Here is an 11,801-nt window from a genome sequence, read left to right as displayed (position 1 = left end):
TGCGCAAGCATATTGATCAATGAGTTTGAAACGTCCGCGGTTACATTCGCGTTTCCTAACTTCGTATGCATAACAGGTGACAATTCAAATGCTTAAAACGCAACCCATATTTAGATGCTGCTCTTAGATAGATATTGATTAATCACAAGTCATCAATTTTGAATTATTCTTAAATCAAACAAAGTGGCTCACTTAAACGCAGTGAGCCACGCATCTCACGCCATGCATTGGAGCACAGAAGCATCCTGCTCATTCAAACAGCACCAGTCGTGCCCGTGGTCGTGGTGATATTTCCCCCTGTAATTTGATTTTATATCAACCCAAACCTTATTAATAGGTAGGCTAGGCTGTACATCATCATGTCAAGTTCTTAATATAAATCGATGAACTACTCAGTTATAATAATAATAAGGCACTATGGCTGTTATCAGTAAAATCAAATTAACAAAAGTCATTAAAAGTCAAAATCTTAATACAGATTGCATGGCGTGAGAAGCGTGGCTGGCTGCGTTTGATTTTAGAATAATTCAAAATGTAGGCTATGTCTTGCCTTGTGATTAATCAGTATCTGAGCAGCATCGATGGGTTTTGTTTTAAACATTTGAATTGTCATCTGTTATGCATACGAAATTAGGAAACGCGGATGGAAACCGCGTATTGAGTCGTGTTTCAAACTCATTGATCAATATGCTTGCGTGGGAGTCAGTGAACTGTGCGCTGGTGTGCGAGTCTCATCGACAATAAACGCAAGCTATCAGCCCTATCCACCACGTTTAGGCCTACATTGTTAGTGGATACTTTCATGAGCTTTCATGTCCAAGTATCTGTTAACCCTATATAGCCTTCCCTACATACAGTTAGGGTGAAATACATGACTTAAAATATGATATTGCCTGCACAGCTCTAGCGGTTCGTTTGGTCACACACCAGAAGGTGTCACTGTGGCCTCAAAGCTTCAGAACTGCCACTTTGAGCTCGATTGCTAAAGTCTGAGTTAAAACACGCCCCCTCATTAACATACGGAGAAAGAAATGTTGGAATAAATAAATGTGGAAATGATGAAATGTGGAAATAAATAAATATAGAAATAAATAAATGTGAAAATAAAGAAATGTAGACATAAAAACATAAATACTGAAATAAATGTGGAAATAAATAAAAGTTGAAATAAATAAATGAATAAATGTATAAATAAATAAATAAATAAATAAATGTGGAAAAATACAATTATACATAAATATGGAAATAAAAGTATAAATACTCATTTATATGCACTTTTTTACATTTCTTTGTATATTTATTTATGTATTTATTTATGTATTTTTGCTTTTTTACATTTCTTCGTATATGTATTTATGTATTTATTTATTTTTAATTTAGTCAGCTTTGGCATTCCATACAGAGAAGGCCAAATTAAACATAATTTAATGCCTCGTAAATGTAAGTACACATTGATGGCCTAAGACACGAAACGAGCGGTTTGTGTGAGAAAACATACAGTATTTATATCGTTTTTACCTCGTGTAACCACAGCCATGTCCAACTGATATAAAGGCACGAGCACTTCGGTCTGCGCATGCACCGGAAGTGATCTCTTGCGCGTGTACATCACTCATTGTTTACACAGAGATTTCAAAAGTTTTACCTTTCACTGTGAAGATCTAAACATATTTAGATATATCGAAATCGTCTTCCATTGCGATTTCCTGTACATTTAAATAAGTTGACTGTCAGACAACAACGGTTTGACCTAAAAAAAATTAAAATTGTAAATACTGTGGAAACAGACACCTACATCTTGGATGCCCTGTAAGCTAAAGCATATAAAAAATGTATTTAAAAGTGAACTACTCCTTTAATGTCTCATCAAAGATTACTTTAAGATTACTTAAGAACCTTTGTATAGTTGTTTTTTTTTTTTAGTAATGATGTGTGGTTTATGCCATTGTCAAAACATTACAAAGTGGTTTCATACAAAGCAATAAAAGATTTATCCCCCTTTTTAAACAAAGATCTCTTACGAGAGGTTCTAACGTACTGCGTAATATCTTACGCTAGGGGAAAACCTCTTTTCCACAAGATTTTGAAGCCAAAAATGATCATTAATTTTTAATTAATGTAAAATTGCATGCAGACATAGGCAAGGCGGCTCGTGTCCTGGCTGTCCTGCGGCAACCGCAGCAGCCTATCGAGAGAGGCCCTTGGTGACATCAGATCCAATGGGGGATCTTCGCGCCCACTATGACACCTCCTGCCAAAGCGGGCGTGGCCTGGGCCTATAAATACAGCTCGATGGGCTGATGTGAACTGATTTTTCATCTCCTCAGCGAAGCCTACGCATCTCTGGATCCGGAGTGAAGAAGCTGCGCCGTCTGAGAAAAGCTTTCTGCGGGACGAGCCTTTGCATCTGAAGCTGCTGGCCTTCACCTCGCCGCCTTCAGTCGCCGTACCTGCTTCGCTTTTCGGCATTTATATACTTTTTACTCTGCCGAGTGTGTGTTCGCCGCTGCGACTCACACTCTCTCTCTCTATCTAAGAGCAGTGTCTTTTTAAAGATGCCTCATTCCTGTTGCTCGTGCTGAGCCGCACTTAGCGACGGGGACTGCCATTTCATCTGCATTTCCTGCCTGGGTATGGATCATGCAGCTCTTGCGCTCGCTGACGGCGGCTGCTATCATTGCTAGGTATTGCCATGGTGACTCTGAGGACTCGTCTGGCATTTTTCTCAGAACCTGCATTTCCGCCCGCTATAGTGCCGCGCCAGAAACAGCACCATACTCAGATGGTCCCCGAGCCTTCTCCAGCCCGTGAAAGCTTGCCGGTTTGCCCTCAAGCTTCACCAGCTTCACCGAAGGACAACTGCCGCCGTCCGCCAATGCTGCATCTGAAGAGGAGGCCAGCTGCTCTTTTCTGGCATCCGACAGTGAGGATTGGGTGAGCTCTCTGGCTCTTCGCGCCGAGAAATCCGCTGCACAGGCCATTGGGCGGGAACATGGCTTTTCTCACCATTGCTGAGAAACACCTATGGCTGACTTGATCTAAGATGGATCTCATCTTTGGATCATCCGTCAAAGATTTCGCGGATAAATTCGCTGAAGTTAAGAAGATGTCACAGGCTATGAAGCACTTGTTACCAAAACACTCTAGTTTTGCAGCAGATGGCCAAAAATTGCTTTTATGGCAATTTTTATGGCTTTTAATACCACCTAACCAAATAGACTGTTTCACAAGATGTCTGCCCTAGGCATACAGCACAACATCTGCCTGTGGATTAAAGACTTCCTAACAAAGAGGCCACAGTCAGTGAGGATGGGCTCACATCATTCCACAAATATGCTAATCAGCACGGGAGCCCCACAAGGCTGTGTGCTGAGCCCATGTCTTTACTCCCTGTATACTTATGATTGCATACCATCTAATGACAACAACATCATAATTAAGTTTGCGGATGACAAGACTGTGATGGGGCTGATCACCAATGGAGATGAGTATGCATACAGAGAGGAGGTAGAGAGGTTAACGACGTGGTGCAAGGAGAACAATCTTACCCTAATCATCAAGAAAACGAAAGAACTCATCGTTGATTTCAGGAAGAAACAATCTGCTCGCACACCTCTGCACATTAACGGGGAGATAGTGGAGAGAATATCAAGCTTTAAATTTCTGGGCGCACACCTCTCATGGACAACAAACATCAGCATCAGTGAAGAAGGCTTTCTCAGAATGGTTAGGAAAATAAATCTGTCAGGGCGGCTCCTGGTGTCGTTCTACCGCTGTTCTATCGAAAGCATTCTCACTTACAACATGCTGGTGTGGTATGGAGGCTGCTCAGCTGATGATAAAAAGGCCTTGCAGAGAGTTATAAAAACTGCACAGAACATCACAAATCAACAGCTACCTGCTCTGGATAACATTTATAACTCCCGCTGCCTGCAGAAAACACTCAACATCGTGACAAACCCGAATCACCCAGCCCATCAGTTTTTTGAACTGTTACCTTCTGGAAAACGCTTTAGATCAGGGGTTCTCAACTCCAGTCCTTGCGACCCACTGCTCTGCATATTGTGTATGTCTCCCTTATTTAACACATCTGATTCTGAGGATTCTCACAGTCCTCGCAGTGGGTTGCGAGGACTGTAGTTGAGAACCCCTGCTTTAGATCAATCAAAGCACGCACAACCAGACTCATGAACAGTTTTTATCCTAATGCCATCAGGATAATGAACCATGAACTGAAACTACATCCTCAATTCATTACCACAAGACTTTTTTGACATGTTACACAATTAAGTGGATAGCACTAAGCACTTTATTCATAATGGGAAACTTGCACTATGAACTAACTACTCTTTACTGTGTATGTATGTTGGAAGTATTAAAAATTGCATTGTATGCAAGTACAATGACAATAAAGTAATCAATCAATCAATCAAAAACAGCCGTCTGCTCAAAGCTCCCAGTCCCAGCCTCCGCCCGGCGCCGCTTCACAGCGCCCGGGACCAGATACCACGCTCTCGCTCTGCCAGCCGCCGCTCCCCTCCGCGTGGGCCCCGGCAAAAGATTGAGATAAAGCCAGAGGCCTCAAATTCTTCCTAGCCCTCCTAGGAAAACAACAGTGTTTAAGTCTCACAGCGGCCAGACTTTCACCGAAACCTTTTGCTCGTTCAGTTCCAGAAAATGCAACTGTTCCAGTGTATTTTGCAGTAAACAAGCCAGTACCACGACCTGCTTGCTTGCACACAAATGCCATTTCCACGGCGACCCAGATAAATCACATAAACAGGGTAATTTCTGGAATTCCGGCCACAGCCAATGGTGTTATGAGTGTAATAAAAATGCCCACAGCCCAGTGTTCATTTCTACACACAAACACAGCCCGCCACAGTACAGGTCGACCTAGATAAATTACATAAACAGTGTAATTACTGGTAATTCCGGCCATGGCTGATGGTGTGTTAAGAGTGTAATAAAAATGCCCACAGCCTAGTGTTCATTTCTACTCACAAACACAGCCTGCCACAGTACAGGGCTAGCACAAATAAAATCAACTATGTCAATTGTGCATTCAATGTAGTAAATGTTCCCACAACCCAGTGCCCACAAACACTACACTGCATGTCCCACAGTTTCTGTAAAAACTAAACCAACTCACATACAGACAGCTCAGGCCAACAGTGTTTTCAGTGCAATAAATGTGCCCGCTGTCCCGCGCCCATTCACTCACAGACATGTTAAAGGGACACTTCTTCCCTTTGCATTAAGCTTCGTATCTTTAGAAACCCGGTCATATTTTTGAATGGTCATGGCTTATTCCCTTACTTTCCCCTGAGATGGGAGAAATAAGGATTTAAAGGGGCAATAGAGGCTTCATCTCAAGCTCAGAGCGAAGGGGACATGTACAGCAGATATTTTCTGGTACCGAAAAAAGACTAACTTTGATGAGTTAAAACAATGTAAAAACATATGTTGTCATAATTTATTGATCATATTAAAAAAAATAAATAAACTTGAGAGTGAGTATAAATTATGACATGTTTGAACAAAATTGACTGGATTATCGTATTTTCGAGCCAAAAGGCACAAATAGGCGGCACCCCATGCAGGGTTAACTATAGTCCAGCAGAGGGCATTAGAGGATCATTGGATGGGACTCACAGATTGACACTAAAAGGGGAGTGTGCAGATGGGCTCATTGGACTGGGGGAATTCCTCTTTTTCGCGAAGGATGGAGCTGACTGTGTGTAAACGGGGTAGACTGTGGACGAAGAGTTGAATCACTGAAGAGTTGAAAACACAGCCTTGTTGAAACACTCCACTTCAGCCATCATGAAGCTCTGGCTCCTCTTCACACTGGTATTGCTTTGGCTGGAGGTCCAAAATGGTGAGCAGATCTCTCTTTGTTTCATCTGCCTTGCTATTCTTTCTTCATGAAGTCAACACATTGTATTTTCAATGCTTAAAAATAGTAAATAAGTGGAGAGATGTTATGGATGAACATTTACGGTGTGCCAGTGGTGACATTGCTGCCAATAGAAACCAAAATTCCAGAGCAGAAAGAGGAAAGATCAAATCAGGGCAGTTTTACTTAAACGTATGCTTAAATTATACAGCAGAGACCAAAGACAGAGAATCAGATCTGTTTGAGCTCATCAACAAGGCAAAAACTTGTGTTTTTCATCATCATGTGTCAGAAATGAATTTAAAAGGTTTAGAAAACCACTATATTGTTCAGTTTTCTACATTTTCGCACATAGAATGGGAAAGGCATGATTCCACTATTGCTGTTTGTACAGCTGTGAGCAGAAGTACATTTCCAGATGGCAGAATGCTCTCTCTCTCTTTCCTTTTCTTTGGCTTGGTCATAGGAGGCAGAGGAGTTATCAAGTGTCTCAAAAAGAGAAATGAAACACACATGCTGTGTAATGTTAATGTCCTACTCACATAATTCAGAGCAGAATGTTATTCCCAATGTTTGCCACTCTCATCCCAATGCATCTGCTGGTGACCAGGAAAACTCTGTTTTGGTTTACACAGGTGTTTGTCAGCAGGTCAAGCGTAAAAAAGAGGCTGGTGAGAACCGCATAAGACCAGGAAGAAAGAGGGCAAAGGTTCGCTACCCCAAAGTTAAAGAAAAGGAGGCAGGAAGCAAGGGCCAGTCTATTCTAACCCAGGTCCTTGATAAAGGCCGTTTTCTCAGACTGGGTGAGAGCCTATCCTTGAATCCTGGGAAAACATTGGAATTGAGATGCAAAGGAACCAAGATTGGCTGGGCATATCCCTCTTACCTGGACACCTTCAATGATAACCGCCTTAGGTATCCTTTATTCTTGCGTATCCAGTTATTTAACATGTTTGATTGAATAGTTTGGCTAAATCGGGCAAACGAATAGCTACAGGAGTATTTTATGTTTGGAATACAAGTGTTTCAAAGATACAGGAATGGATTAAATGGTCACATGATTCCGTTGCATGTGAAAGATTAAGTTAAGAATCAAAATAGAGATGCTAAAAATCACGACTCTGATAATAAGTTACTTCAGAAAAAATAAAATAAATAAAAGAACACTAATAATACTGTGTTCAAAATGGACACTACAGAAAAAAAAAAATGGTGGTCACACAATGTTTGGTTGCAGTAGATTTTTTTAGTTGCTAAGGGGTTGTTCTCTCATTAACATAATTGACCGAACATTTGCAGACATGAGAAAAATAATTGTTTAAATTAAATGTAATCTTTATCTAAAAAAAAAAAAAAAAAAAAAACACATTTCATTCTTTAACATTTCATTGAGATTTTTATTAATATTTTTAATTAGTTTTTGTTTTCATATTTTGTGTTAATGAAAGGTTTAGTATTTAACAATATCTTTATAGTCTTTTACATTTTTTTTTAAAAACTAAAACAAAGTTGTTGTGTTTTTTTTTACCTTTTTATTTCAGTTAAATTTCATTTTATTTCAAGTAATGATTTTTTTCTTAATGCTCTTAGTTTTAGTTAACTATAATAAGATTATAATATTTCCCTGAATGGATAAACTGTGTTTCTGATGAAAATTGCTATCATCAATATACATAGTACTTGAATTGTAGAATACGGCAAAAATAGTGCAGGTAGACATTTGGTATACAAGTATAATGTGTGGATACTTGTTTGACTCTGCCGTTCCAGCATCAAGCAGCATGAGCGGTACAGTCAGTTGACCCTCACGTCGCCCTCTGCTGCTGATACAGGAGAGTACAGCTGTTGGGTGTTGCTCTGTGATGGAGTAGAATGCGAAAAGGATGGAGAAAGTACCTCTGCTACCTACATATACTTTACAGGTACACCATCTGGTCTTATATCACACAAAGATACCTATGTGATCTTGAACCTCCAAAGACATTGTTACAATTATCCTTGTGTCTAGACAAAGATGAGCTGTTCGTCCCCTCTGCCATCCATTTTGAGATTATCTACCTGCGCCCTGATAAGCCCGCCATCATCCCTTGCCGGGTGACCAACCCCAAAATCAAAGTCTCGCTGCACAGGGAAGTTCCTGCAGAAGAAATCGCAGTAGATAGGACCCAGATATCTTACAATCCCACCAAAGGCTTCATCATTCAAAACCCCAGTCCAGAACATAAGGGAGCTTATTACTGCAAGGCCAACAGCACCACGAAAACCACCCCGCAAATATCCACTAAATATCAGCTGCTGTATGTAGAGGGTAAGAGGAGAACACAATAGTGTTGCTAATAACACTTGCTTTTAAACATGTTTTTGCCATTGTATGAATCTAAAAGAGATTTCCCCTTGTAGTGCCTAGTGGTCCCCCTTTTGCGACTATCGAGGCTTCAGTTAACACGGTGAGTGGTGGAGACATCTTTAACGTTACATGCACAGTCCTGGGAGAACCTGAGATGAATGTCAGCTTCAGCTGGAGGTATCCTGGCCAGGTGAGAGTTACTTTTGTTATTTCACCTCATCTGAGCTTCTGATTCAGGATGATTGAGACTATCATTTTATAATGTATTAATCACAGTATTATGCCATTTTGTGGACGCTACAGCTTTGATCATGATAACTATAAAAGGACAAACCACCAGGCAAGAGTTGAGATTACATAAGATTTTTAATGTATAAAGAAGTCTCTTATACTCACCTAGACTGTATTTATTTGATCAAGAATACACTAAAAATGGTAATTTTGTGAAATATTAATTTAAAATGTCTGTTTTCTATTTTGATATATTTTCAAATGTAATTTATTCCTGTGATGACAAAGATGAATTTTTCAGCATCATTACTCCAGCCTTTAGTGTCACATGATGCTTCAGAAATCATTCTGAAATGCTGATTTAGTGCTCATTAATTATTAGTTTTTAACTCAATTATTAATAATGATTCTTCTTCTTCTTATTAATGTTTTTGCTGCTTAATATTTTTGTGCAAAATGTGATACTTTTTTCATAATCCTTTGATGAATAGAAAGTTTAAAAGAACAGCATTTATTTTTAAATATAAATCTTTTGTAACACTATACATGTCTTTACTGTCTCTTTTAAAGTTGTTGAATTAATTTCTTCTTAAAAACAAAAAACAAAAACATACTTACCCCAAACCTTTGAATAGTAGTGTATCATGGTTTCCACAAAAATATTAAGCAGCGCAACTGTTTAGAAAGTTGATAATAAGAAATGTTTTCTTTTTTTTAACATCAAATCCTCATATTAGAATAATTTCTAAAATGATCATGTGACAGCTTAGTCATCACAAGAATACATTACATTTTAATACATATTGCAATGGAAAGCGGTTCTTTAAAATTGTAATTATATTTCACAATATTAAAATCATGAGACTTTAAAATATTTTAAAAAAAAATGAAAAAAAAAAATGAATAGGTTTCAATGTGTCCTTATTGTGTGTCTCTCAGGGTCAGAGACCAGTGAGCATTCATGACTCCTGGAGGCTGATAAACCGCGGCATGGGACACACCACACGCATCTCCCAGAGCATCATGATTGTGGATGATGTTGAAACGATCGATTATGGAAAGTACATCTGCACCACCAAAAATAAGAACGGAGAAACATTGGTGGCCACATCGGTGAAGTCACGTGACTAGAAAGAACATCAAGATTATATTGAGATGAGCTGGACTCCAATCACACTTCTTGCTTGTTATGAAAAAAAGAAAAAAAAAAACATGTATTCTATATATGACTTGGAAATAAAGTGCTTCTGAGACTTGATAAAGTTATAATGCAACACTATACTATACACTCACGGAAAGGAACACCAGACTAATGTTTGACCTCCTTTCGCTTTCAGAGCTGCCTTAATTCTATGTGGCATTGATTGCTGGTGCTGAATCGGTGCCACATAGAATTGTTGCTGAGGTGCTGAAAGCATTCTTTAGAAATGTTGGTCCATTTACTGATAGGATAGCATCTATCCCTCATTTCGACGGGGATGCTCAGAGAGGACGCTGACGTTTTTGTTCGCCGCGTCTCCGTCCGAAAATCCTTGCGGCAAGAACGGTTGCTATCTAACCAGGCTATACAGTATATTTATTGATCAGCACAACTATGGCCTCCAGTAAATACAACTAGTTTAAACTTTATGGATGCGTTTGTACGGATTTCGCCGATTCTAGGCTATAACCAGACTATAGCTACAGTATGTTTATTGACCAGCACTACTACGTCCAGTAAATATAACTAGTGCAAACTTTATGGATGTGTTTGTACGGATTTCGCCGATTCCAGCTGTTGTCAACTTACCAGACTGCCTTCTCCTGGGGCTTCTGTTGAGTCTGGCGGCTCTCCTCTGCTCGGCGCGGGTGCTGTGGCCGGGACACCTGGCCGTTTTCCGCGACTGGCACGATGTTTAAGTATTCCGTCACTCAACGGAGGAGTTTCAACAATGGCAACGTTCCATCATGCATACCAGTCATGCAAACAACTTGGATTGCTTCGCCGGCCGCGCTACACAGGAGCTGCGGCAGAAAGTTTGTTTTCTCCCGGTCTGATCACGGCATTCCATCCTTCTGGTGTGTGGCGCACGCCCTGTCGCACCTCCAATACGTCATCAGGGCGCTACCCTTCCCAGCTGAAAAAAAAAAAAAAAAAAAAAAAAGTAAAGCTGGAGAGAATTTTATTAACCAAAGTCGCATATTTATCCAGATTATTTTATCCCGCTCTTTCTTTAGCTCCCCCTGCAATGTTCCTCGGAAAATGTATAATTTTATTTGGAGGCACAAAGCTCATTATATTAAAAAAGCAGACATCATTAAACCTTACGAACAAGGGGGTTTGAATGTGATTGAATTCGAAAACATGAATGTTTTGTTAAAACTCAAATGGCTGAAAATGTTTGTTTGTAATGAAGTTTTTGGTTTACAGTTCCTTCAGCTTTATTTCAAGAATTTGGTGGAATTCAATATTTTCTCAAATGTGATTTTGATTTATCCAAACTCCCAGTGAAACTATCAACATTCCATCAACAAGTTCTCTTATTTTGGAAATTGACACATAGCCTACACAAAATTTTACACCTCAGTGTTTCCATTTGGAACAACAAATATATTGCACAGGAACAAATCTTTATGCTTCAAGAATTGGCTGAGCAGAAGTATATGGTTGGTGAGGGATCTAATAGATGAAAAGGGTAACCTTTTAAACTATAATGCTTTTACATTAAAGCATGGATTTACTTGTCACCCCAAAGAGTTCTTCACTGTCATTAATGCAATACCTTCTGGCATAAAAATGCTGATGAGATATGCTCTTTCTTGTGCTGAAGTTAACCCAGCTCTTCCCACTTTATTCATTGGTGATAGTGATCTGGGCCTGTCACCCTTCACCATGCCTGAGCCATCTTCTTTTGAATACCTCGCTTTTAAGTGCAAGCCTCCTCTCTCCACAACAATATTTCTCATTTATCGGCCACCCAGACCAAACCAGTCTTTCATTCCAGAAAATGTCTAACCTTCTGACAACACTCTGTACTATGTCTGCCAATATCATAGTTCTTGGAGATATGAATATCCATGTCATCAACTCCCCCACCTGTCGTTTTGCAGCAGAATTCCTACAATTACTGGATTTTTTTAATCTAACTCGTCAATGTCCCTCACACGAGGGGACACACACTCGATCTGGTCATTACAAACTCTGACCATCTCAGCAATCTCCGGGTTTATGATCTGGGCATCTCTGACCACAAGGTCATTTTTTTTTTTGATGATTACTTCCCCAGATAGCAAACTGACATTGAATCAACGTGGAAATATGACATCGAAACAACGTTGATTTGA

The 11,801-nt window shown here is 39.7% G+C and overlaps 1 protein-coding gene across 1 annotated transcript; it reads left to right on the top strand.

Moving 5' to 3' along the window:
• Nucleotides 1–5,697: 5,697 nt before the first annotated feature.
• On the top strand, nucleotides 5,698–9,758 carry pdgfrl (platelet-derived growth factor receptor-like). The gene is made up of 6 exons (XM_039665645.2): nucleotides 5,698–5,881; nucleotides 6,535–6,814; nucleotides 7,670–7,821; nucleotides 7,908–8,207; nucleotides 8,300–8,436; nucleotides 9,417–9,758. The coding sequence occupies exons 1-6, from the start codon at nucleotides 5,827–5,829 to the stop codon at nucleotides 9,606–9,608; spliced, it is 1,116 nt and encodes a 371-aa protein (XP_039521579.2). The 5' UTR covers nucleotides 5,698–5,826; the 3' UTR covers nucleotides 9,609–9,758.
• Nucleotides 9,759–11,801: the final 2,043 nt, after the last annotated feature.

The sequence above is a fragment of the Pimephales promelas genome, chromosome 9 (genome assembly GCF_988280905.1).
Source record: "Pimephales promelas chromosome 9, fPimPro1.hap1.1, whole genome shotgun sequence".
NCBI lineage: Eukaryota > Metazoa > Chordata > Actinopteri > Cypriniformes > Leuciscidae > Pimephales > Pimephales promelas.
This window is presented reverse-complemented; position numbering and strand designations above follow the sequence as displayed.